This window comes from Scyliorhinus canicula, chromosome 23, assembly GCF_902713615.1.
Source record: "Scyliorhinus canicula chromosome 23, sScyCan1.1, whole genome shotgun sequence".
Lineage (NCBI taxonomy): Eukaryota > Metazoa > Chordata > Chondrichthyes > Carcharhiniformes > Scyliorhinidae > Scyliorhinus > Scyliorhinus canicula.
The window spans coordinates 26,707,912-26,735,730 of NC_052168.1; the positions used below are offsets into that span (position 1 = coordinate 26,707,912).

At 48.1% G+C, this 27,819-nt stretch overlaps 1 protein-coding gene across 1 annotated transcript in view; it reads right to left on the reverse strand.

Moving 5' to 3' along the window:
- foxred2 (FAD-dependent oxidoreductase domain containing 2) overlaps positions 1-27,819 on the reverse strand; it is a 60,082-nt gene that overhangs the window by 2,070 nt on the left and 30,193 nt on the right. The window contains exons 5-7 of the mRNA XM_038783732.1: positions 4,420-4,585; positions 3,346-3,587; positions 304-474 (exon numbers count right to left, since the gene is read on the reverse strand). Coding sequence (XP_038639660.1) covers positions 304-474; positions 3,346-3,587; positions 4,420-4,585 — 579 coding nt within the window. The remainder of the gene's footprint in view (positions 1-303; positions 475-3,345; positions 3,588-4,419; positions 4,586-27,819) is intronic.

Sequence of the window (27,819 nt, forward strand, 5' to 3'; positions counted from 1 at the left end):
CAAGGTCTGCGGTGTAAAGGCCCAGAATGTGGCATAGCTTGTGGACCGGGATTCTGTGCTGCTGGATAGTCGGAATGGGGCTGGAGTAATGACTGGAGTAATGAGAGTTTGGAAGCCAGGGTGTGGAGGGGCACAATCTCATCCTCAGCACTCGTGGGGCTCTGTTACACTACTCTGTGGGTGCAGAGAAGCAAACAATCAGAGGGAAAGGAACTGTCTCCAACCCAACCGCTCGCAATAAAGGCACCACTAAATGAGGAAGTGGCAGTTGAGCAGGATTTTGTTACGTGGGGAAAGTCACACCTGCAAAGAAGCTGCGGAGGTCCGTGCCCAGACAGTTTTCCAGGAAGCGACGCAGTGGCAGGATGTGAGCTTTGGCAGCTGTCCAGTTAGTCAGGAAATCTTCCACAACGTGATGGATTTTGTGCGGTCGGGGGAGCGTCCAGAACTTTGGTCTGTACATCATCTCAGTCTCTGAAAAGAAGCAGAAAATTTACACCCTGGCATGCTCAGCTCCCAGCGCGATTCCCTCCGACACAGCGTCCCTGCTCCCCGTGAATAGACTGCTCCCCACACTATTCCCCGCTCTGCTCCCTCTGCATTGACCTACGTTGTTCTCCTTGCATTGCCACACTCTACACACTGCATGGCATGGTAGGTTTACATCACTCTCCACTCTCAAGACCTGCTCAACCAGCTCCTTCCTTCACTGTTGCTCAACTCATGATCATGAACATCAGGGGCATGATCTACCCAACCAGCTACTGTGTCAGCTAAAGTGTGTGAGATACTGTACAGTGGACACACCGCAAACAGCTCCTGTATATGTGTGTGTGTGTATGTATGTGTCACCGTGAAATGGCGACAATTTTGTGCTCAGCTCATTGGGATTTCTCTGGGATCCCACAATAATTGGTTCATCAGCCTTTAAAAACTGTCCTGAATTAGCACCCCCATCCTATAGCTGATGTGGCTGAATAAAAAGTGGAGAGAGGCGAGACTTCATTAAAGAGCACGGAGTGAGTAAGAGAGAAGAGACTTCAATAAAGAGCGGAGAGAAAGAGTGAGCGAGGCGGGACGTCAATAAAGAGCACAGGGAGCGAGAGAGAGAGAGAGAGAGAGAGCACAGGGAGGGAGAGAAAGAGCACAGAGAGGAGAGGCGAGACTTCAATAAAGAGCACAGAGAGAGAGGTGAGACTTCAATAAAGAACACGGAGAGGTGAGACTTCAATAAAGAGCACGGAGAGAGAGAGAGAGAGGGGCGAGACTTCAATAAAGAGCACGGAGAGAGAGAGAGAGAGAGGGGCGAGACTTTAATAAAGAGCGTGGAGAGATGCGAGACTTCAATAGAGCGCAAAGAGAGGGAAGCGAGACTTCAATAAAGAGCACGGACAGAGTAGGCGAGACATCAATAAATAGCGGAGAGAGAGAGAGAGGCGAGACTTCAATAAAGAGCACGGAGAGAGAGAAAGAGGCGAGACTTCAATAAAGAGCAGAGACAGAGTAGGCGAGACATCAATAAATAGCGAGAGAGAGAGAGAGAGAGAGAGGTGAGACTTCAATAAAGAGCATGGACAGAGTAGGCGAGACATCAATAAATAGCGGAGAGAGAGAGGCGAGACTTCAATAAAGAGCACGGACAGAGTAGGCGAGACATCAATAAATAGCGGAGAGAGAGAGAAAGACGAGACTTCAATAAAGAGCACGGAGAGAGAGAAGTGAGACTTCAATAAAGAGCAGAGAGAGAGGCCAGAATTTAATAAAGAGCAGAGAGCGAGGCCAGATTTCAACAAAGAGCGGAGAGAGAGGGGAGACTTCAATAAAGAGCACGGAGAGAGAGAAGTGAGACTTCAATAAAGAGCACGGAGAGAGAGAGAAGAGACTTCAATAAAGAGCACGGAGAGAGAGAGAGAAGAGACTTCAATAAAGAGCGTGGCGAGAGTCGAGACTTCAATAGAGTGCAGAGAGAGGGAAGCGAGACTTCAATAAAGAGCAAGGAGAGAGTAGGCGAGACATCAATAAATAGCGGAGCGAGAGAGAGAGGCGAGACTTCAACAAAGAGTGTGAACAGAGGCCAGAATTTAATAAAGAGCAGAGAGCGAGGCCAGATTTCAACAAAGAGCGGAGAGAGAGGGGAGACTTTAATAAAGAGCGCGGAGAGAGAGAGAGAGACAGAAGAGACTTCAATAAAGAGCGCGGAGAGGGAGGCAAGACTTCAATAAAAAGTGGAGAGAGAGACATGGGGAGACAATAAGGGGTAAAATGTGAAGGAGCTGGAGGAGCAGTGGAACCTGGGTGGATATGTGCACAGGTCACTGAAGGTGGCAGGACCGGTGAGAGAGTAGTGAATAAAGTTTTATTAATCGGGGCTTAGAGTACAAAAACAAGAAGGTTGTGCTGAACGTATACAAGACACTAGTCGGAGCTCAGCCGGAATATTGTGCACAGTTCTGCGTGCCACACAATAGGACGGATGTGAATACATTGGAAGGTAGAGAGAGTGCAGAAGAGGTTTACACGAACGGTTCGAGGGAAGAGAAACTTCAGTTATGAGGATAGATTGGAGACTGTTTTCCGTGGAGAGGAGAAGGCTAAGCGGAGATTTGAAAGAGATGTGCAAAATCCTAAGGGGGCTGTACAGAGCAGAGTGGGGGGGGGGGGGGGGGGGGGGGGGGGGGGGGAAGAGGGGGTTCTTGTCCGCAAATGGATCAATAACGAGAGGGCACATATTTATTTTAAATTTAGAGTACCCATTCCTTTTTTCCAATTAAGGGGCAATTTTGCGTGGCCAATCCACCTACCCTGCACATCTTTGGGTTGTGGAGGCGAAACCCACGCAGACACGGGGAGAATGTGCAAACTCCACACGGACAGTGACCCTGAGCCGGGATCGAACCTGGGACCTCGGCGCCGTGAGGCAACAGGGCTAACCCACTGCGCCACCGTGCTGCCCTCCTAGATAGCAGTGCTAACCGCTGCGCCACCGTGCCACCCTAGGCACAGATTTAAAGCGATTTGCAAAAGAAGCAAATGCGACGTGAGAGAAAACAAATTCACAGCAGTGGTTCGATACACTGGAAGTGTATTGTTGGCAGGTTCAATTGAGGCATTCTAGAGGGCATTGGATAATGAATTGAATATGAATAATATGCAAGGGCAGGGGGACAGGAGAACAGCACTAAGTGCTATTGCTCGTCTGAGAGGCGGAAAGACACGATGGGCCGAATGGTCTCCTTCTGCACTGTAACAATTCTGCGATGTGCGAATTGGGTCAGCAATCTGATCCCTGGCTGAAGGCAGCGAGAGAACGGGAGGGTGAACGGCAGATAGGGCAAAGACACCGACCTGTTGGGAGATGTTTGTAGTAGTAGATGACGGGGTGGAGGAAGTTGGAAAGCCACGCGTGCTTGGGCTCTCCCACAGAACGGCCCAGGTGGAAAACATCAGATTCCGGGCTGGAAAAGTTGCACCCATATTCCAGGTTGATAACAAATAGCCCATCGGTCACATTTCTCCCGGTGTTTTCCTGAAGCTGAGCAAGTGCTCCGATGGGATACTCCTCCAAGTATTCAAACTCGTTGGCATCTCTGCAGACAGACATCAGGAATTAACGTTAGCAGCCACAGGAAACAGGAAACGTTTCCCCATTCGGGAGGGAGGGAGTAGGGAGGGAGTAGGGAGGGAGGAGAGGGGAGGGGGGAGGAGAGGGAGGGAGAGGGAGGGAGAGGGGAGGGAGGGAGTAGGGAGGGAGGGGAGGGAGGGAGGGAGGGAGGGGAGGGAGGGAGGAGGGAGGGGAGGGAGGGGGGGAAGGGGGAGGGAGGGAGGAAGGGGGAGAGGAAGGGGGAGGGAGGGAGGGAGGGAGGGAGGAAGGGGAGGAGGGAGGGGAGGGAGGGAGGGAGGGAGGGAGGGGAGGGAGGGAGGGAGGGAGGGAGGGGAGGGAGGGAGGAGGGGAGGGAGGGAGGAAGGGAGGGGGGAGGAAGGGGGGAGGGCGGAAGGGGAGGGAGGGAGGAAGGGAGGAGGGGAGGGAGGAAGGGAGGAGGAGGGGAGGGGGGGAGGGAGGGAGGGAGGGAGGGAGGGAGGGAGGGAGGGAGGAGGAAGGGGGGAGGGAGGAAGAGGGGGGGAGGAGGGGAGGGAGGAGGAGGGGAGGGAGGGAAGAGGGAGGGAGGAAGAGGAGGGAGGAAGGGGGAGGGAGGAAGGGGAGGGAGGAAGGGAGAGGGAGGAGGGAGAGGGAGGGGGAGGGGGGAGGAAGGGGAGGGGGGAGGAAGGGGAGGGGGGAGGGAGGGGAGGGGGGGAGGGAGGGAGGAGGGGGGGAGGAGGGAGGGGTGGAGAGGGGAGGGGGAGGGAGGGAGGGGAGGGGGAGGGAGGAGGAGGAGGGGGGAGGGAGGAGGGGAGAACTTGTTAAAGTGGAGGTTGACTCACTTCCGAAGTAGTACAATGTCAGTCAGGACACTGAACATCTGATAAAAACCAGAAGCCTCATTGACGCGCTTTATTATCATGTTGGTCAAATGGGTGATGGGCAGGATGGTGGCTGGCCAGGAAACGCCATGGTTCCGATACTCCAACAGGCGATGGACCGCACGGGCTGGTGAGAAACAACCGGTTAGAACAGCCGCATAGCAAAACGCACATCATCAAATGTGATATCTGGGGGTCAGACATGGCTGGTCTCCTAACCTCTGCCCTCTGGAAACTAAACTTCGTCCAAACCAGCTGCCTGAATCCTAACTCTCACCAAGTCCTGTTCACCGACTTACATCTCTCTGGCCTCCTCCCCCCCCCCCCCCCCTTGTCGAGTTGGCTGATCATCCAACTGAACAGCCTGATCCCGCCTCCCTCCCCCACCCCACAGGGTTACTGGGTTATGAAATGAAATGAAAATCGCTTATTGTCACGAGTAGGCTTCAATGAAGTTTCTGTGAAAAGCCCCTAGTCGCCACATTCCGGCGCCTGTCCGGGGAGGCTGGTATGGGAATCGAACCATGCTGCTGGCCTGCCATGGTCTGCTTTAAAAGCCAGCGATTTAGCCTTGTGAGCTAAACCAGCCCCTGAGGGGGGAGGCGTGGGCTTAAGTGGGATGCTGTTTCCAAGGGTCAGTGCTGACTCGATGGGCCGAATGGCCTCCTTCTGCACTGTACTTTCTATGATTCTATATCTTTTGAACCCCGTCTCCCCAAGTGCTATATCTTTTTTTTAAATTTAGAGTCCCAATTCTTTTTTTCCCCCAAGTTAAAGGGCAATTTAGCGTGGCCAATCCTACATTTCTGGGGGTGAGACCCACACAAAGACGGGGAGAAGGTGGATTGGCCATGCTAAATTACTCTGTGTGTCCAAAAATAGTTAGGTGGGGGTTACGGGGAAAGGGTGGGGAGGTGTGTGCTTGGATAGGGTGCTCTTTCCAAGGGCCGGTGCAGACTCGATGGGCCGAATGGCCTCCTTCTGCACTGTGAATGTGCAAACTCCAGACGGACAGTGACCCGGGGCCGGGATCGAATCCGGGTCCCAGCGCTGTGAAGCAGCAGTGCTAACCGCTGCACCAACGTGCCGCCCCCTAAGTGCTGTATCTAACTGTTCTTGAAAATATGATGTTTTGGCCTCAACTGTTTTGTGTGATAACAGATTCCACAGGCCGACCACTCTCTGGGTGAAGAAATCTCTGCCCTGAACGGTCCACCCCGTATCCTCAGACTGCGCCCCCTGGTGCTGGACACACCCACCATCGGGAACATCCTTCCTGAATCTTACCCGGTCTAGTCCTCTATAGAAGGAACATCCTTCCTCAGATAAGCAGATCAAAACTGCCCACAATATTCCAGGTGTGGCCTCACCAAGGCCCTGTACAATTGCAGCAACACATCCCTGCTCCTGTACCCGAATCCTCTCGCTATAAAGGCCAACACACCATTTGCCTTCTTTACTGCCTGCTGTACCTGCGTGCTCCCTTCAGTGATTGCTGCACGAGGACTCCCAGGTCTTGGTGCACAGTCCCCTCTCCTAATTTATGGCCATTCAGATAATAATCTACCGTCCCATCTTTGCTACTAAATTGGACAACCTCGCATTTATCCAAATTATACTGTATCTGCCATTCACTGGCCCACTGACTCAACGTGCCCAAATCACACTGAAGGTTCTCTCCATCCTCGTTCAACTACACTGGAGGCTGTGACAGAAAGAAAGGACTTTTCATTTTATGCACTGCCTTTTGGCCCCCTTGGGCTGTCCGGAGGTTTTCACAGCTATTGCTCCTACTGCTTACATTCCTAATTTTCACATGAAGAGATCTGACAAATAGCAATAAGATCAAATGTCAGCAAAACAATTTTTGGTGGTGGTGGTTGAAAAAGTGACGCGAGTCCAGGACAGGGGATTACCCCTCTCCCTTGAGTCATGTAACTTGGACAAGTTGACAGGATCTTGGTTTAATGTCACATCCAAAGTGCCCCACCACATCAGGACTGCAGTGAACCATCAGCACAGATTATGTGCTCAAATTCTGAATTTGGCCTTGTCATGTGAGAGTACCTTTAAGACATGGATGTTAAGAAATGTACCTTTCAAGAAATGGGTGCTTATCAGTGATGTCAGAGTGTGGGTGGAGCTGGGCTGTCTGTCAGCTTTTTTACTTTCGTTTTAGGCTGTTTGCTGCAGGGTGTGTTTTAGTTTCGTTTTCAGTGTTGGAGCTGAAGCCAGACAGAGCAGGTGTGCTGCTGTTCTCTCTGCCATGAAAAGACTATCTCTTGATCATTTGGTGAATTCAGAATTATAAATGTTTTCAGTAGTGAATGTAAACCTGATGTGCTTCTGTTAAAAGGTGTTTCTTTTGTCTTCTGGGTGTTGTTTGGGAAGTTATTAAGGATTACTTAGTGTTGTATTCTTGGGGGTTGTATTTGAATTAATGGTTGCTAAGATGTTCACTGTATGTTTAAAAAAAAGTTAACTTGGGTTAGATATAGATATAGAGAAATACAGCACAGAACAGGCCCGTCGGCCCACGATGTTGCGCCGAACTTTTGTCCTAGGTTAATCATAGAATTTTGGACAGTTTTTCATGGCCAATCCACCCAACCTGCACATCTTTGGACTGTGGGAGGAAACCGGAGTACCCGGAGGAAACCCACGCAGTCACGGGGAGGATGTGCAGACTCCACACAGACAGCGACCCAAGTCGAAATCGAACTTGGGACCCTGGAGCTGTGAAGCAATTGTGCTATCCACAATGCTACCGTGCTGCCCTTAAGAAGTTAACCTACACTCCATTATTCTACCCTAATCCAAGTACCTATCCAATAGCCGCTTGAAGGTCCCTAACTTTTCCGACTCAACTACTTCCACAGGCAGTGCATTCCATGCCCCCACTACTCTCTGGGTAAAGAACCTACCTCTGACATCCACTCTATATCTTCCACCATTTATCTTAAATTTATGTCCCCTTGTAATGGTGTGTTCCACCCGGGGAAAAAGTCTCTGACTGTCTACTCTATCTCTTCCCCTGATCATCTTATAAATCTCTATCAAGTCGCCCCTCATCCTTCTCCGTTCTAATGAGAAAAGGTTCATAGAATAAACATTGTTTTGCTTTAAAAAATACTTTTCCATTTCTGCTGTACCACACCTGTAGAGTGGGCCGTGTGCTCCCCATACCACTATCTAGTAAAAGTTGTGGGTCAGGTGAACTCCATGTTACACTTTGGGGTTCTCAAAACCCTGGCCCATAACAAATTGGGGGTTCAATGGGGATAAAAGTCTATCTATTGGATTGGCTAAGTGAACTTAAAGACAGTGAGGGGTGAGCATATTGTGGCTGCTTTTCAGGTGTGGTATTTTAGTTAAAGTAGGGTGTGTGTTGTGGACAATGGCTCTTTCAGAGGCTTTTGTGGGTGGAAACTCTGAAGTTTGTGTGGGTTTCCTCCGGGTGCTCCGGAGCTGCTTCAGCATTGTTGGAGCTCCACTCATCCTGGCAAAGGGACAGTATTCCATCAAACGCCTAACTTATGCCTTTTAGATGGTGGAAAGGTTCTGGAGTGTCAGAAGGTGGGTTAACGCATCGCAGGATTCCTAGCCTTTGACCTGCCCACAGTGAACTGGGTGTTTATTTTTAAACAACAATCGACACTGGCCACCTTTAGATTTTGGGTCCCCAAGGACGAAACGGTGGAATAGTCTTTAGCACTGCTGCCGCACAGCGCCGAGGACCCGGTTCGATCCCAGCCCCGGGTCACTGTCCGTGTGGAGTTTGCATTCTCCCCGTGCCTGCATGGGTCTCACCCCCACAACCCAAAACGATGTGCAGGGTGAGTGGATTGGCCACGCTAAATTGACCCTTAATTGAAATAAGAGAATTGGGTACTCTAAATTTATTTTTATAAAGATTCTGGGTGACCCCAGGGCATGCCCCTGGGCAGAGAATTACAATCTAGTGCCAATACCAGTATGTCACCACCTCCTCCATGAACTACGAGGAGTTAAGGGAATTGCAATTCGGAGCAGGAACACTTCCCAATAGCCTCTGGCTTTCCACACTCTAAGAGGAACCCATTTTTGAAAATAATTGAGGGACACTGAATTTTGGACATTCTCTCGCCTGAGCCATCTTCAAAAGACCAAAGCCCAACAGAATAGCGCCCCCTGAGGGACACTTGGGTGAGGGAAGAGATACTTTGCATATCAATGTCAAGAAGAACTGCTGTTGCCAGGCGCTGATTAGTTACAAACATCTGGCTTGAGAGAAGTATTCTCTGAACATTTGATTATTTAAAGACTCTCTGTAGAGAGAGGGGGTGGATATCTCGGAAGCAGGCTGCAAGAAGGTAATGCTCACTTTCTGCCTCTCTGCTCCACCTTTGTGTTACATGCGGCCGAGAGGGAACTAAACTCTCATCACAAACGGAATAACTCTTCTTTCTAAGACCTGTAAAGTTGAGATAAGTAAGATCCCCAAGGACAATTTGCACCACCTGCAAGAACTCCCAAATCTTGAGAGACTGGAATTTTGTCAGATCAACAGCATCCTTGAGTTTTATCCTTTTTTAAAGAAAATATTTTATTGAGGCATTTATAAGTTTAACAATTTTAAACATCAAATTTCAATAAAAGAAAATAATATAACCAACAATCCACCCCCCCCCCCCCCCCCCTCTCCTCCCCTCCCCCCCTCCCCAAGGCACAAACCCCACCACGTTTATCCTTTTAAAAGAAACATTTGCATACTCTAGCCTGTGCAGGGGGACTGTGTTTGTTTAGTCCTGTTTTGTGTTTGCGTGCATGGGCATGACGGTTTGAATTTCTGTCATGTAGAAAAGGGGAAAATTGCTACACTTTTAAACTACCATTTGTATCTTTACCAATTTTATAACTGGTTTTGAAAAAAAAAAAATGGTTTTATGATAAATCAATTGTTTTTTTCTGTGTTTACTGAAGATGCCCGATTAGTCTTTTTATTTTTTTTGAAATTTAGAGTACCCAATTATTTGTTTTTCCAGTTAAGGGGCAATTTAGCCTGGCCAATCCACCTACCCTGCACATCTTTGGGTTGTGGGGGTGAAACCCACGCAAACACGGGGAGAATGTGGGAACTCCACACGGACAGTGACCCAGAGGGGTTCAAAACGGGGTCCTCAACACCGCAGTCCCAGTGCTAACCACTACGCCACATGCTACCCAGAGTGTCTTTTAATGATGGGAATAACAGTATCAAAGGTAATTAATTGGACAATTTGATGGGCGAGGTTGACACTTAGCTGTGCAGAAGTGAGGCAAGAATCGATTGGGCCCTCTCCAATCACAGTCCATAACACACCACCCATCTCACAGGATTCGGCCTCAGCCATAGTTACCCGAGTGTGTTGGGCCGTTTACCCTTTAATTAGCGAATTTAATCAAATACATCATTTCCATTGCGGACCCAGAGGGAGCAGCAGCGACTGCCAGACTTTTCATTCCAGATTTTTATTGAATTCAAATTTCGGCATCCTGCAATAGCGGTATTTGAACCTGGCACTTTCCTCCTCGTAGTTGAGGAGGGTGTTTTCGGTGATGGGGCTTGGGGTCATCTCAGCGATCTACGAGGACTTTGGAAGAGGATAGGGCATCATTGGAGGGGGTTACGGCCATCTAGGAGGAAGAGCTGGGGTTATGGTGTGAGGTATTTGGGAGGGTGAATGCCTCAACCTTGTGGGCGAGTCTTGGGTTGATACAGTTAAAGATAGTGCACACAGCGCATATGAAGTTACTTTAGCGGGTGGAGAACATTGGTGGATGGTGTAGGAAGGGTCCAATCAATCACGTACATATGTTCTGGAAACTGGAGATATTAGAGACATTGTTTTTCAGCACCATGTTGCTGATCCTGCATGTGTATATGGAGCACAGTCCCCATTGGGGCCATATTCGGGGCGTTGGATTTGCTGGAGCTGCAGGCGGGAGCAGGGGCAGACTGTCCCTCGCCTCGCTGACTGCTGGCAGGCGGGTCCTGTTGGGATGGAGATCAGCTTCTCTGTCCTGTGCCTCAGTATGAGTCGGCGATTTGATAGCGTTCCCGTATTTGGTGAAGGTCAAGTTCATTTCTTTTTGTCAAGTTAGAATATCAAATTATTTTTTTTTCCAATTAAGGGGCAATTTAGCGTGGCCAATCCACCTACCCAGCACATCTTTGGGTTGTGGGGGTGAAACCCACGCAGACACGGGGAGAATGTGCAAACTCCACACGGGCAGTGACCCAGGGCTGGGATTCGAACCTGGGACCTCATCACCGTAGGCAGCAATGCTAACCACTGCGCCACATGCTGCCCCAGGTCAAGTTCATTATGAGGTTCCACAAGAGATGGGGTGTGTTTATATCGGGAATTTGGCGCCGACCTTTTGGCGCTCATCTGTTTTGGCGCCAATTCAGACTACTTCAGCAATTAATGATAACAATCTACAGCCTTGGTGCTACATAAGCCTCTTCTCTTTTCACATCTGAAAGCTAGAAATACAGTTTTGCTTTTAATTTCTCTTAGACCCCATACCAGAAATGGCTGAAAAAATTCTAAGCAAGAGTGACAAACCAAACTTAACACACGATGGATATTTATACGCGTTTGATAAATGTAGCAAAAGCGACCCATTGTTAATGTTTTGGAGATGCGAATTAAAAAACGAGTGTAAAGGTCGCATTCACATTAAAAACAATGAAATAGTGAAGGAAGTGAACAGACATTCTCATGGTGCTTCAGCAGTGGGTGTGGAAGTTGCTACCATCAAAACAAGTTTGAAGCGTAAAGCTGAAGAAACTCTTGGAGTGCCGTCAACAATTATAAACAGATGTCTTGAAAATAGTTCTCAAGCTGCACAAGCATCACTTCCAAACTCAGAGGCTATGAACACGCTGCCTTTTCTACAATGAAAGAATGTTTTCCAGAAGTGGAGCTGCTTCTTCCACTTAGCCCTAATATACAGAAGCATTTCAAACACCTTGGGCTCCAGCATTTGTACAATAATGATCCTGACTTTGCCTTAAAAGCGAAAATGATCGCAGCATTATGTTTTGTACCCGAGTCCCACATGGATGTCCACATCGATGCTTTATCGGAGGACTTACCTGATGAACTTCAACCATTGCTGAATTGGCTCGAAGATAATTACGTTGGGAGGACAATGAGACGAAGCAATGCCACTTTTTCCTACAGAAATGTGGAATCAGTACAGGCGAACAGTAGCTGGTGAGGACCGAACAAACAATCCTGCTGAAGCAGCACACAGAAAAATATATGCAGAATTAGGAATGAACCATCCCGTTATATGGAAGTTCATCGATGGTATAAGGAAAATTCAAAAAGGGCGTGATGCTTACTACGAGCAGTTGATTGCCGGGAATGCTCCAAATCAAAAACTTCTGAAATACATTAAGGCCGATGAGCGTATCTTAAACATCGCACAACAGTTTGATTCACGGGATCCACTTGAATATTTACGTGGTTTGGCCCACAACTATGAACTGCATTAAACTTTTATACTCATTTTACTGAATATTTGGTGTTAGAAATAAATGTCATGTTTTTATCTATTATTATTATCCTATCATTACATTCCTGGCAATATATTCAATACACAACAAAGGCGCCAAAACAGCTGGGCGCCAAAATAATGAGCGCCAAATCTATTTAGCGCTAAATGGCGGTGTCAAATGATCGGTGCCAAAAGGGCGGCGCCAAAACGTACCCGACCCGTTTATATCACACTATAAAGAACGGGTTACAGTCAGCTGCTTGGGGGGGGGGGAAGAGTTTGGAGTTTTTTGTTGTTTTATTTTGCTGTGTTGCAAATTTAAAAAAGGTTAAAATTTGATTAAAAATATTTTCAACAAAAAAAAGTCGGGGGAATCAGTTAGCTCAATTGGCTGGTTCCTGATGCAGAGCGAGGCCAGCAGATTGGGTTCAATTCCCATACCGGCCGAGGTTATTCATGAAGGCCTGGCGGGAAGGATTAGGGAAAACCCCAAGGCGTTCTACACTTATGAGAATTATTATATATAATATAATATATAATCACTTATTGTCACAAGTAGGCTTCAATGAAGTTACTGTGAAAAGCCCCTAGTCGCCCCATTCCGGCGCCTGTTCGGGGAGGCCGGTACGGGAATTGAACCCGTGCTGCTGCCTTGTTCTGCATTACAAGCCCGCTATTTAGCCCAGTGTGCGAAACCAGCCCCCGAATAAGAGGATGATCAGAGTGAGAGATCAGGGATAGTGGAGGGAACTTGTACCTAGATTCTGAAGAGATGGGGGAGGCTCCAAATGAATACTTTGCTTCAGTATTCACCAAAGAGAGGAACGTAGTTCCTCATGAGAACAGTGTGAACCAGGGTAATAGACTCGAACTGGTTGATATTAAGAAGGAGGATGTGCTGGAAATTTTGAAAAGCATCAGGCTAGATAAGTCCCCTGGGCCAGACGGGATATACCCAAGGTCACTACGGGAAGCGAGGGAGGAGATTGCTGCGCAGTTGGCGATGATCTTTGCGTCCTCACTCTCCACTGGAGTAGTACCGGATGATTGGAGGGAGGCGAATGTTGTTCCCCTGTTCAAGAAAGGGAATAGGGAAATCCCTGGGAATTACAGACCCATCAGTCTGATGTCTGTGGTGAGCAAAATATTGGAAAGGATTCTGAGAGATAGGATTCATGATTATTTAGAAAAACATAGTTTGATTAAGATAGTCAGCATGGTTTTGTGAGGGGCAGGTCATGCCTCACAAGCCTCATTGAATTATTTGAGGATGTGACAAGGCACATTGATGAAGGTCGGGCAGTGGATGTGGTGTATATGGATTTCAGTAAAGCATTTGATAAGGTTCCCCATGGTAGGCTCATTCAGAAAGTTAGGGGGCATGGGATACAGGGAAATTTGGCTGTCTGGATACAGAATTGGCTGGCCGAAAGAAGACAGCGAGTGGTAGTTGATGGAAAGTATTCCGCCTGGAGGTCGGTGACCAGTGGTGTCCCGCAAGAATCTGTTCTGGGACCTCTGCTCTTTGTGGTTTTTATAAATGACTTGGATGAGGAAGTGGAAGGGTAGGTTAGTAATTTTGCTGATGACAAAGGTTGGGGGAGTTGTAGATAGTGTTGAGGGTTGTTGCAGGTTACAACAGGACATTGACAGGATGCAGAGCTGGGCTGAGAAGTGGCAGATGGAGTTCAACCTAGATAAATGTGAAGTGATTCATTTTGGAAGGGCAAATTTGAATGCTGAATACAGGGTTACAGGCAGGATTCTTGGAAGTGTGGAGGAACAGAGGGAACTTGGGGTCCAAGTACATAGATTCCTCAAAGTTGCCACCCAGGTTGATAGGGTTGTTAAGAAAGCGTATGGCGTGTTGGTTTTCATTAACAGTGGATTGAGTTTAAGAGCCGCGAGGTTTTGCTGCAGCTTTATAAAACTCTAGTTAGACCACACTTGGAATATTGTGTCCAGTTCTGGTCGCCTCATTATAGGAAGGATGTGGATGCTTTGGAGAGGGTACAGAGGAGATTTACCAGGATGCTACCTGGACTGGAGGGCATGTCTTGTGAAGAAAGGTCGAGGGGAGGGAGCTGGGGCTTTTCTCACTGGAGCGAAGAAGGCAGATAGGTGACTTGATAGAGGTGTACAAGGTGATGAGAAGCATGGATAGAGTGGATAGCCAGAGACTTTTCCCCAGGGTGGAAATGGCTGTCACGAGGGGACATAATTTTAAGGTGATTGGAGGAAGGTATAGGGGAGATGTCAGAGGTCGGTTCTTTACACAGAGAGTGGTGGGTGTGTGGAATGCACTGCCAGCAGAGGTGGTGGAGTCAGAGTCATTAGAGATATTTAAGCGACTCTTAGACAGGCACATGGACAGCAGTAAATTGAAGGGGTGTAGGTTAGGTTGATCTTCGATTAGGATAAATGGTCGGCACAACATCGTGGGCTGAAGGGCATGTGCTGTGCTGTGTTGTTCTATGTTCTATAAGATGTGGCCTTCTACACCTTGCCTCTCACCCGAATTGAAAACAGCACGAGAGGAGAGACAGCCAGGACATTGAAAAGAGCGCGAGAGGAGAGACAGCCGGGACATTGAAAAGAGCGCGAGAGGAGAGACAGCCGGGACATTGAAAAGAGCGCGAGAGGAGAGACAGCCGGGACATTGAAAAGAGCGCGAGAGGAGAGACAGCCGGGACATTGAAAACAGCGCGAGAGGAGAGACAGCCAGGACATTGAAAAGAGCGCGAGAGGAGAGACAGCCAGGACATTGAAAAGAGCGGGAGGGGACACATTGAGAGCGGCGGGGTGCCAGTGGGAGCAAAGATAATATAAGGCGGGAACCGGAAGTACGACCCGCGGACTTCTGGGAAGGATTTTCTCCTAGCCAATAAATTCTGGTGGAGAGGAAACCCGAGACACTACACATATAGTGTCTCCCACCCGCCCTCCTCCTCTAACCTAATAATAAGACCCATTGGGGTGAGCAGGTAAGTGCTATATTATATTATTATTTTTTTATTTGTTTTATATTTGTTTACCAGAACTTGGTTGAAATTAAGTGGGATGGCAGGGAAGGTAGTGCAATGTTCCTCCTGCAGGATGTTTGAGGTGAGGGATGCCGTTAGTGTCCCTGCTGATTTTACCTGCAGGAAGTGCAGCCAGCTCCAGCTCCTACAAGACCGAGTTATGGTACTGGAGCTGGAGTTGGATGAACTTCGGATCATTCGGGAGGCAGAGGTGGTCACAGATAGGAGCTTCAGGGAAGTAGTTACACCAAAGACTGGAGATAGATGGGTAACTGTAAGAGGGACTGGGAAGAAGCAGTCAGTGCAGGGACCCCCTGCGGTCGTTCCCCTGAGTAACAAGTATACCGTTTTGGATACTTGTGGGGGGGACGACTTACCAGGGGTAAGCCATGGGGTGCGGGACTCTAGCACCGAGTCTGACCATGTTGCTCAGAAGGAAAGGGGGGAGAGGAGCAGAGCATTAGTAATTGGGGACTCAATAGTCAGGGGCACAGATAGGAGATTTTGTGGGAGCGAGAGAGACTCACGTTTGGTATGTTGCCTCCCAGGTGCAAGGGTAAGTGATGTCTCGGATCGTGTTTTTCGGGTCCTTAAGGGGGAGGGGGAGCAGCCCCAAGTCGTAGTCCACATTGGCACTAACGACATAGGTAGGAAAGGGGACAAGGATATCAGGCAGGCCTTTAGGGAGCTAGGATGGAAGCTCAGAGCGAGAACAAACAGAGTTGTTATCTCTGGGTTGTTGCCCGTGCCACGTGATAGTGAGACGAGGAATAGGGAGAGAGAGCAATTAAACACGTGGCTACAGGGATGGTGCAGGCGGGAGGGATTCAGATTTCTGGATAACTGGGGCTCTTTCTGGGGAAGGTGGGACCTCTATAGACAGGATGGTCTACATCTGAACCTAAGGGGCTCCAATATCCTGGGGGGGGGGAGATTTGTTAGTACTCTTTGGGGGGGTTTAAACTAATTCAGCAGGGGCATGGGAACCTGGATTGTAGTTTTGGGGTGCGAGAGATTGAGAGTAGAGGGGTCTGGAGCACAGATTTGACTTCGCAGGAGGGCGGCAGTGTTCAGGTAGGTGGTTTGAAGTGTGTCTACTTCAATGCCAGGAGTATACGAAATAAGGTAGGGGAACTGGCAGCATGGGTAGGTACCTGGGACTTCGATGTTGTGGCCATTTCAGAGACATGGATAGAGCAGGGACAGGAATGGTTGTTGCAGGTTCCGGGGTTTAGGTGCTTTAGTAAAGCCAGAGAAGGGGGCAAAAGAGGTGTGGCGCTGCTAGTCAAGGACAGTATTACGGTGGCAGAAAGGGTGCAAGATGGGGACTCTTCTTCCGAGGTAGTATGGGCTGAGGTTAGAAACAGGAAAGGAGAGGTCACCCTGCTGGGAGTTTTCTATAGGCCACCTAATAGTTCTGGGGATGTAGAGGAAAGGATGGCGAAGATGATTCTGGAAAAGAGCGAAAGTAACAGGGTAGTTGTTATGGGAGACTTTAACTTTCCTAATATTGACTGGAAAAGATATAGTTCGAGTATATTGGATAGGTCGTTCTTTGTACAATGTGTGCAGGAGGGTTTTCTGACACAATATGTTGACAGGCCAACAAGAGGCGAGGCCACATTGGATTTGGTTTTGGGTAATGAACCAGGCCAGGTGTTAGATCTGGAGGTAAGTGAACACTTTGGAGACAGTGACCACAATTCGGTGACCTTTACATTAGTGATGGAAAGGGATAAGTATACCCCGCAGGGCAAGAGTTATAGCTGGGGAAGGGCAATTATGATGCCATTAGACATGACTTAGGATGTGTTGGTTGGTGAAGTAGGCTGCAAGGGTTGGGCACACTGGATATGTGGAGTTTGTTCAAGGAACAGCTATTGCGTGTTCTTGGTAAGTACGTACCAGTCAGGCAGGGAGGAAGGGGTCGAGCGAGGGAACCGTGGTTTACCAAAGAAGTGGAATCTCTTGTTAAGAGGAAAAAGGAGGCCTATGTGAAGATGAGGCGTGAAGTTTCAGTTGGGGCGCTTGATAGTTACAGGGAAGCGAGGAAGGATCTAAAGAGAGAGCTAAGACGAGCAAGGAGGGGGCATGAGAAGTCTTTGGCAGGTAGGATCAAGGAAAACCCAAAAGCTTTCTATAGGTATGTCAGGAATAAAAGAATGACTAGGGTAAGAGTAGGGCCAGTCAAGGACAGTGGTGGGAAGTTGTGTGTGGAGGCTGAGGAGATAAGCGAGATACTAAATGAATACTTTTTGTCAGTATTCACTCAGGAAAAAGATAATATTGTGGAGGAGAATGCTGAGACCCAGGCTATTAGAATAGATGGCATTGAGGTGAGTAGGGAAGAAGTGTTGGCAATTCTGGACACGGTGAAAATAGATAAGTCCCCGGGGCCTGATGGGATTTATCCTAGGATTCTCTGGGAAGCCAGGGAAGAGATTGCTGAGCCTTTGGCTTTGATTTTTAGGTCATCATTGGCTACAGGAATAGTGCCAGAGGACTGGAGGATAGCAAATGTGGTCCCTTTGTTCAAGAAGGGGAGTAGAGATAACCCCGGTAACTATAGGCCGGTGAGCCTAACATCTGTGGTGGGTAAAGTCTTGGAGAGGATTATAAAAGATACGATTTATAATCATCTAGATAGGAATAATATGATTAGGGATAGTCAGCATGGTTTTGTGAAGGGTAGGTCATGCCTCACAAACCTTATCGAGTTCTTTGAGAAGGTGACTGAACAGGTGGACGAGGGTAAAGCAGTTGATGTGGTGTATATGGATTTCAGTAAAGCGTTTGATAAGGTTCCCCACGGTCGGCTATTGCAGAAAATAGGGAGGCTGGGGATTGAGGGTGATTTAGAGATGTGGATCAGAAATTGGCTAGTTGAAAGAAGACAGAGAGTGGTGGTTGATGGCAAATGTTCAGAATGGAGTTCAGTTACGAGTGGCGTACCACAAGGATCTGTTCTGGGGCCGTTGCTGTTTGTCATTTTTATAAATGACCTAGAGGAGGGAGCAGAAGGATGGGTAAGTAAATTTGCAGACGACACTAAAGTTGGTGGAGTTGTAGACAGTGCGGAAGGATGTTGCAGGTTACAGAGGGACATAGATAAGCTGCAGAGCTGGGCTGAGAGGTGGCAAATGGAGTTTAATGTGGAGAAGTGTGAGGTGATTCACTTTGGAAAGAATAACAGGAATGCGGAATATTTGGCTAATGGTAAAATTCTTGGTAGTGTGGATGAGCAGAGGGATCTCGGTGTCCATGTACATAGATCCCTGAAAGTTGCCACCCAGGTTGATAGGGTTGTGAAGAAGGCCTATGGTGTGATGGCCTTTATTGGTAGAGGGATTGAGTTCCGGAGCCATGAGGTCATGTTGCAGTTGTACAAAACTCTAGTACGGCCGCATTTGGAGTATTGCGTACAGTTCTGGTCGCCTCATTATAGGAAGGACGTGGAAGCTTTGGAACGGGTGCAGAGGAGATTTACCAGGATGATGCCTGGTATGGAGGGAAAATATTATGAGGAAAGGCTGATGGACTTGAGGTTGTTTTCGTTAGAGAGAAGAAGGTTAAGAGGTGACCTAATAGAGGCATACAAAATGATCAGAGGGTTAGATAGGGTGGACAGCGAGAGCCTTCTCCCGCGGATGGGGGTGGCTAGCACGAGGGGACATAGCCTTAAATTGAGGGGTAATAGATATAGGACAGACGTCAGAGGTAGGTTTTTTCCGCAAAGAGTGGTGAGGCCGTGGAATGCCCTGCCTGCAACAGTAGTGAACTCGCCAACATTGAGGGCATTTAAAAGTTTATTGGATAAGCATATGGATGATAAGGGCATAGTGTAGGTTAGATGGCCTTTAGTTTTTTTTCCATGTCGGTGCAACATTGAGGGCCGAAGGGCCTGTACTGCGCTGTATCGTTCTATGTTCTATGTGGTGACCCTCCAGTTAAACCACCACCAGTCAGCTCCCTCTCAAAACGGCAGAGCAGCCTGTGGTCCTCTGGGACTGCGGCAACATTTACATTTTGAAGACATATGCAAGTAACATTACCTCCGTTCTCTCTCCCCTTAAAGATCGGCCAGATTGGTGGAGTTTTGCCAGCATTCAATGTTTGGTCCCGATTCCAGCATGTGCAGTATTTTGCTCATTTCATTATTACCTCCTCTTGTTAGCCCCTAATCAGCTCCATTTATATGTTTAGTGAAAATGTTTGGATTCCCTTTTGTGTTCGTTGCCAGCCTCTTCTCACACTCTCTTTTGTCTCTCATTTCCTTGCTCATTTTCTCTCTCAAGCTTTCTACATTCAGCCTGGTCCCCATTGATATTATCAATTTTGTCCCTCTTTCTGCTTCATCTTACTCTAGATCCCTTTTGTCAACTAGGGAGCTCAGGAGCTTCTGTGGCGGCGATGTGGTGAGCAGTCGCACACGTGGTAGCCCCCACCTGGCTACGACCCTTTCTGCAGTTTTTTTTAAAAAATTTAGAGCACACAATTCATTTTTTCCAATTAAGGGGCAATTTAGCGCGGCCAATCCACCTACCCTGCACATCTTTGGGTTGTGGGGGTGAAACCCACGCAGACACGGGGAGAATGTGCAAACTCCACATGGACAGTGACCCAGAGCCGGGATTCGAACCTGGGACCTCAGCGACGTGAGGCAGCAATGCTAACCCACTGCGCCATCGTGCTGCCCTGCTTTCTGCAGTTAATGGCCGATCTGGTGGAGGAGGTTTGTGTCAATTGATGAAATAAGGCCCTCTCAAACGAGTAATTTCTGACAGAAATAGATCAAAGCACAAGAGAGCGCCGATGGATCAAAGGTTCCCAGATCCTCAGCAGGTGGGAGACGACGGCGACGGAGGCTTCCACTGAGTTTGTGGCTCCTCAGCGGAGACTGAAAAGTTGCTTCATTTCCTGACCGACAAATTTAAGAAGCAGCGATCGCTGAGGATGTGGGGAAGGGAATGAAGGGGGATTTGGCCCCAATTCGGGCGACCATGGACAAAATGGACCAGCGGTTTGAGATACCTGGGGCTATGATAAAGAAGGTTGAGGCGGCGCTTTCTGACCACAGTGATCGGACTGACTCCTTGGAGGCAGAGACGGCAGTGCTGGCGTAGCAGCGGAGGGCTGTAAAGGTCAAGGTTGACGATTTGGAGAACCGTTGTGGATGCCAAAAATGAAAGATGTTCAGAAGGTTGGTGGGGGAGATGTCTTCTCGGGCCCCTCCTGAATTGAACTGTGCCCATAGATTGCTGAAGTAGAATTCCAGATTCGGGGAGCCACCTCGGGCGTTAGGAGCGGGTTCAGAGGTGAGGAGCGGGTTCAGAGGTGAGCGAAGGACCACCAAGACTATAGCAATGCCATCAGAATATATCAAGATGTTGGGGCAGAGTTGGCAAGAAGGCGTGTGGTGGCGTCCGGTATTCAATAAGGCGATTCTACAATATCTCCTTCCACACTGGATAAGCAACATACTGATACTCTTCCTCTCCCTGCACCGTTACTATCCCGAGTGTACACATATATCAGGATTATTCAAGTCCCCTAGATCTTCCCTACAAATTTTGCTCCCCAAAATCTTTCCCATTAATAGTCATCTTAGAATGCAACCAATAGCATCAGGGTTGGGCTGATAAATGGCAAAGTAACATTCCCACCACACAAGTGCCAGACAACAAAAATCTCCAACGAGAACGGCGCAACATCGAGGGCCGAAGGGCCCGTACTGCGCTGTAATGTTCTATGTTCTATGAGACAGACACCTTACAGTCTCCCCCTGATCTTCATCAATGTTACCCTCACCGAAATTCGAGATCCTGGAGGTTGCTGTTGAAAAGAAACTCAACTGGGTTCAAGGGCACAGGCTCGGAATTCTGTGCCGAGTCAAGTAAACTGGCTTCGATCTTCGAAGAATTGAGTGTGCTTGCTCAGACTTGACCGTATTATCATATAATCTGCGAAGCGTCAATTTAGTCAATTCACTATGTTATACTAACATTGGGCTGGAAAGGCAGCACATTGATATTGCTAACAATTGTATCTCAGAAACAAACCTATTCTTTTTAAAAATAAATAAATTTAGGAGTACCCAATTCATTTTTTCCAATTAAGGGGCAATTTAGCGCGGCCAATCCACTTGCCCTGCACATCTTTGGGTTGTGGGGGTGAAACCCACGCAGACACGGGGAGAATGTGCAAACTCCACACGGACAGTGACCCAGAGCCGGGATCGAACCTGGGTCCTCGGCGCCATGAGACAGCAGGGCTAACCCACTGCACCACCGTGCTGCCCAGAAACAAACCTGACATAGGTTCCCTGACTACCAACAGATCATCGTGTTGGCAGGAAGTACCCCAATTAACCTGTAATTGAAGGATAGCAATTAACAACAGACAATAAGTCAGATTATTTTATATTTCCGTAATTTTCCACGAACATCTCTATGAAACAATTAAAGTCCTGTCACAGTCAAGGGAAACATCTTGGGATCCTCCCCATCAGGAACACACCAATCTTCACAGCTGATGTTCTGACCTTAAAGAACAGGATGCTTGTAAAGACATAAAAATAGTGGTAGCATGGTGGCGCAGTGGTTAGCACTGCTGCCTCACGGCACTGAGGACCCGGGTTCCATCCCGGTCCCGGGTGACTGTCCGTGTGGAGTTTGCACATTCTCCCCGTGTCTGCGTGGGACTCACCCCCACAACCGAAAGGATTGGCCTTGCTAAACTGCCCCCTAATTGGGAAAAAAAATTAAACGTAAAGACATTAAAAGAAGGAACACTGCTTAAAGAAGGCATTGTCTTAAGACTCAAGGCAATTTGCACTCTTAGGTTGAACCAACATTGTTGACCAATTAGTGATTTCCAAATCCATTGGCTAAAGTGGGGTTACAACAGTAGCTACATATAAAAGAGAGAGAACCATCTTTCCAAGTGAAAGGAAATCAGTGATCTTTGGGAAGAGAGGCAGAAATCCCTCAGTCCAGAGATCCTGTTTGCAGTACTGGACCTGGGCAGTCAAACGTTACTCTGCCAGCACAGATCCCAAGGAAGGCATTGTGCGCTTTGGAGGGTGTGGAAGTTACCCTGTTGGAAAAAATGTGATGTGGAGATGCCGGCGTTGGACTGGGGTGAGCACAGTAAGAAGTCTGACAACACCAGGTTAAAGTCCAACAGGTTTGATTCAAACACGAGCTTTCGGAGCACTGCTCCTTCCTCAGGTGAATGGCGAGGAGGGGGGGGGGGGGGGATTGGGGGGAGCGGGATGGGAATGGGGGGGGGATGGGGGGATGGGTATAGGGTGGATACGTGGGTTTGAGTAGGGTGATCATTGCTCGGCACAACATCGAGGGCCGAAGGGCCTGTTCTGTACTGTACTGTTCTATGTTCTATGTAATACTGCCACCCTTCCTACTTTCTTCTCCATCTTTCCTGACACTTTATCCAGAAATATTCAATATCTAGTCCCTCTATTTGAATCAGATCTCCCATTATCGACACAATTTCCCACGTGGCTATTTGAGCTTGCAGCTGAACAACCTTTTGGTTTATTTATTAATGGCGCTGGCATCGCTGGCTCAGCCAGCATTTATTGCCCATCCCCAAGTGACCTTCAGAAGTGCTAGTGAGCTGCCTTCTTGAACCGCTGCAGTCCGACTTGGAAGGCGCTGTCAAAGGAGTCTTGCTGCATTGCACCTGGTATCGGGTACACAGCTGCCATTGTGCATATCCCATCACACTCCTGACTTGTGCCTTCTGGGCGGGGGACAGGCGGCGAGTTACTCCTTCCACAAACTTACTCTGGTTCTGTCTCCCATAATTCTTTATACACCTTTTTCACCCTTCACTAATCCCTGGCTCCCAGCCCCAGGCCAAATTAGTTTAAACCCTCCTCAATGGCATTGGCAAACTTGCCACACGAGAACATCGGTCCTGGCTGTTTAGGTTATCATGGGCCAGAGTTTGGAGAACCCCAAAGTGTCATGGAGTTCACCTGACTCATAACTTTGAATAGATTTTGGCTATGGGGAACACTCTACAGGCGTAGCGCAGAGAGCTAAAGTACTTATAAATTAAAACAATGTTTATTCTATGAATCCAGTGAACATTTTTATAAACACACAGTAAACATCTTAGCAACTATCAACACAAATACTCCCCGCAAAGAATACAGTACTCTATAAGTAACCCTTAATCTTTCCTTGCAACATCTTCAGAAAGCAAAGTACTGTACACACCCCTGTCAGCATCAATGGGGCCGAGGTGGAGATGGTTAGCAGTTTCAAATTCCTCAGGGTGCACATCTCCAAAAATCTGTCCTGGTCCACCCACGTCGACGTTACCGCCAAGAAAGCACAACAGCGCCTATACTTCCTCAGAAAACTAAGGAAATCCAGCATGTCCACATTAACCCTAACCAACTTTTACAGATGCACTATAGAGAGCATCCTATCGGGCTGCATCACAGCCTGGTATGGCAACTGCTCGGCCCAGGACTACAAGAAACTTCAGAGAGTCGTGAACACAGCCCAGTCCATCACACAAACCTGCCTCCCATCCATTGACTCCATCTACACCTCCCGCTGCCTGGGGAAAGCCGGCAGCATAATCAAAGACCCTTCCCACCCAGCTTACTCACTCTTCAGCTTCTTCCATCGGGCAGGAGATACAGTAGTCTGAGAACACGCACAGACTCAAAATCAGCTTCTTCCCCATTGTTACCAGACTCCTAAATAAGAGTATGGACTGACCTTATTAACAGTATATCCTGTCTGCTTCATCCGACGCTGGTGTCTATGTAGTTACATTGTATACCTTGTGTTGCCTATTATGTATTTTCTTTTATTCCCTTTTCTTCCCATGTACTTAATGATCTGTTGAGCTGCTCGCAGAAAAATACATTTCACTGTACCTTGGTGCGTGATAATAAACAAATCCAATCCAATAAGACAAATACCCTCTTCAACACAGACATCAGGTTTAAATTCTCTACTGAGAGCAGTTATCACTTTTAAATTAGCAAGGGATCTGAAGACATTCTTTTCATGCAGAAATAAATCAGAATTACACCTGGTTTTGCTCCCAATCTGCAAAACAAAACTAAACACACCCTGTAGCTGCTAGGTCAAAGCAAAAGTAAAACAGACAGAAAGCCCAGCTCCACCCAATTCTTAAAGAGTACCCAATTATTTTTTTTCCAATTAAGGGACAATTTATCGTGGCCAATCCACCTAGCCTGCACATCTTTAGGTTGTGGGGGCAAAACCCATGCAAACACGGGGAGAATGTGCAAACTCCACACGGACAGTGACCCAGAGCCGGAATCGAACCTGGGACCTTGGCGCCGTGAAGCAGCAATGATAACCACTGCGCCACCGTGCTGCCCCAACACCCATTTCTTAAAGGTGCACGCCACTACAGCTATTTGATAAACACCCATTTCTTAAAGGCACTCTCACACGACAAGGTGCAACCCGTCCAGGTTCCATCTTCCCCACAACCAGTTTCAATGTCGCAGAACCCTAAATCCCTCCGTTCCTGCACCATTTTCACAGTCATACATTCATCAGCTCCATACTCCTATTCCAATATTCAGTAGCACGTGGCACTGGGAGGGATCTAGGGATTAAACCTTCGAGATCCTGCTGGCTAGTCTCCTTCCGAACCCACTAAAATATGCCTGCGGGACCTCACTGCTCTTTCTACCCAAGTAATTGGTGCCGATTTTGTCCCTCCCGTCTCCGCTGCTGGAGGTGCTCCACACTCACAATAGTTTGGTTAAGAAATAAATCTTGATCAGAACATAATCTAGGCTGCTGTTCCCAGTGCAGTGATGAGGGTGCGCTGCACTGTTGGAGAGACAGTCTACGGAGCAGTGGACGTAAAATGTCAAAAGGTACTGTTTCAGATGAGAGCTGGTGAGTTTCCTCCCAGTGTACAGAGGCAATATTTATCCTCCAACCAACACTGGAAAAAATGATTATCCAGTCATTAATCAAGAGGTGGCACGGGGGGCTAGCACAGCTACCTCAGTGCGAGGGACCCAGGTTCGATTCCGACCACAGGTGACTTGTGCGGAGTTTGCGCATTCTTCCCGTGTCTGTGTGGGTTTCCTCTGGTAGCTCTGGTTTTCTCCCACAATACAAGTTAGGTAGATTGGGCCTAGAGAAGTTGTTTAGGTGCAGATTGCAAAGACAGCGATAACATTTTAAAAGTAATGAATTGGGTGCAAAGGGCTTTAGGACCTCTTTAGGTTGTGAAAGGAGCTTTGGGAATGCAAGACTCTCTTTTCTTTTCCTTCCAGAGAACAATCATAGAATCCCTCCAGTGCATGAGGAGGCCATTCGGCCCATCGAGTCTGCACCAACCCTCTGAAAGAGCACCCTGCCTAGGCCCACTTCCCCGCCGTACCCCTGTAACCCCACCTAACCTGTCCATCTGTGGCCAATCCACCTAACCTGCACCGTTGGACTGTGGGAGGAAACCGGAGCACCCGGAGGAAACCCACCCAGACACGGGGAGGACATGCAAGCTCCACACACACACACACACACACACACACACACACACACAGTCACCCAAGGTCGGAATTGAACCCAGGTCCCTAACACTTTAAAGCAGCAGTGCTAACCGCTGTGCCACCGTGCCATCCATGGCAGTGAGGTATCTTGCAGGCAGATACCAGATAGAATGATAGGTGGAGAAGGTAATTCAGCTGTCACTCACGGTTGGAAACTGCCTTGTTCGAACTGACTGGGATGGATTTGTAATACAAGATTTGCACGAATGGAATTATTACGCTGTGCCAGAGAAATCAACCTGATTTTATTATGCGGCATCTCTCCAGTTTCAATCATCAATTTTGTTGGATCCGGTTGGTGAAAATTATTTTCCAAAAGACTCCGCCAACCGTTTCCTCAGTGCCCATTTAAATAGAGTGCTAAGCAGATGTTATTTTTTTTTGTAGACTGCTTAATCCTGCCACAAGTCCCAGCCTGCCTCCCAGCCTCCCAGCTTCCCAGCCTGCCTGCTGTGATGTCAACTGGCGCTCTGATCCTTAACTTTCAGCTGAAAAGCCAGACGGAGTCCCATTGGAAAGAAAGCACATCTAACAATGCAGCATTCCCCCCTCACAATGCAGCATTCCCCCCTCACAATGCAGCATTCCCCCCTCACAATGCAGCATTCCCCCCTCACAATGCAGCATTCCCCCCTCACAATGCAGCATTCCCCCCTCACAATGCAGCATTCCTCCTCAGCACTGTACTTGCCAGCTTGGAGGGGTGGGGCAAGAGTTAAAATCCTCGAGTGCAGTATGCTGTTTCCAAGAAAAACTGTAGCAGCTGCATTTCATAAGTGCTTCATTGTACTGACTGTATAGCCCCTGTGAGACATTCCAAGTTCGCAAAAGGCAAGGTTCGCTCCCTTTAAAAATTGCAGCACAGAAACAGGCCAATTCAACAGCCTCACAACCCACTTTGTAAAACCATATCTGCTGCTGTCTGCCCTAAATCCCATCTCTTTAATTTTAGTTTAAAGAAAGTAGATGTTTCCACTAGTGGAGAGACCAAAGCAAGGGGATTAACGTATTGGACAAACGGCTTTACCAGAAAAGGGGACAACAATGTGGAAAGTTGATTTTAAAAATTGGCTTTAAGAGCAGAAAAGTTAGTCATGATAATTTGTTGTTTTCCATACCAGCAGACGATAAGACAGTGGGTGTTCGCCAAGGCTCTGTACCAGGACCATTGCTTTTAAAAAGAAACACACAAATTACTTTAATATTGGAATACAGGATGGGTGGCACAATGGTTAGCACTGCTGCCTCACGGTGCAGAGGACCCGGGTTCGATCCCAGCGCCGGTTCACTGTCCGTGTGGAGTTTGCACATTCTCCCCGTGTCTGCGTGGGTTTCACCCCCACAACCCAAAGATGCGCAGGGTATGTGGATTGGCCACGCTAAATTGCCCCTCAATTGAAAAAAAAAAATAATTGGGTACTCTTAAATATATATTTAATAAGAGGAAGAGAGTATTCTGGAATAGGAAAAAGGAATGCAGAACTGGCATCGTGTTGATGAGCAGAATGCTCTCCTCCTGTGCTATAATCACTAACGTATGGAGTAGAAGGACATTAAAAAAAAAAACAATTTATGATGAAGTATTTTTGGCAATAAAAACAGCAACGATATAAAAACAATGTACAAAGAAGAATAAACAGTGCAAACACCGACTCCCATCTCTCCAAGACCCGCCTATTTTACCCCCTATTCTACGCTACCCAACTCCTCCTCTCTCTCCCCCCCCCCCCCCCCCCCCCCGCCGACAATTAATTCTCCGCAAAGAATCCGATGAATGGTTGCCACCTCCGGGCGAACCCTAACAATGACTCTCTCAAGGCGAACTTAATCTTCTCCAGGCCGAGAAAGCTCGCCATTTCAGTTCACCAGGTCTCCGACTTTGGGGGCTTGGAGTCCCTCCAAGCTAGCAGTATCCGTCTCCGGGCTACCAGGGAAGCAAAGGCCACAACATCTACCTTTCTCCTCCTGGATTCCCGAGTCTTCCGACACCTCAAAAATCGCCACCTCTGGACTCATTGCCACCCTTGCTTTCAATACTCTGGACATGACTTCCGCAAACCCCTGCCAGTATCCCTTAAGTTTTGGACACGCCCAGAACATGTGGGCATGGTTCGCTGGTCCTCCCGCACATTTTGCACACCTGTCCTCTACCCCAAAGAATCTACTCATCCGGGCCACTGTCATGTGGGCCCAGTGCACCACCTTCAATTGGATCAAGCT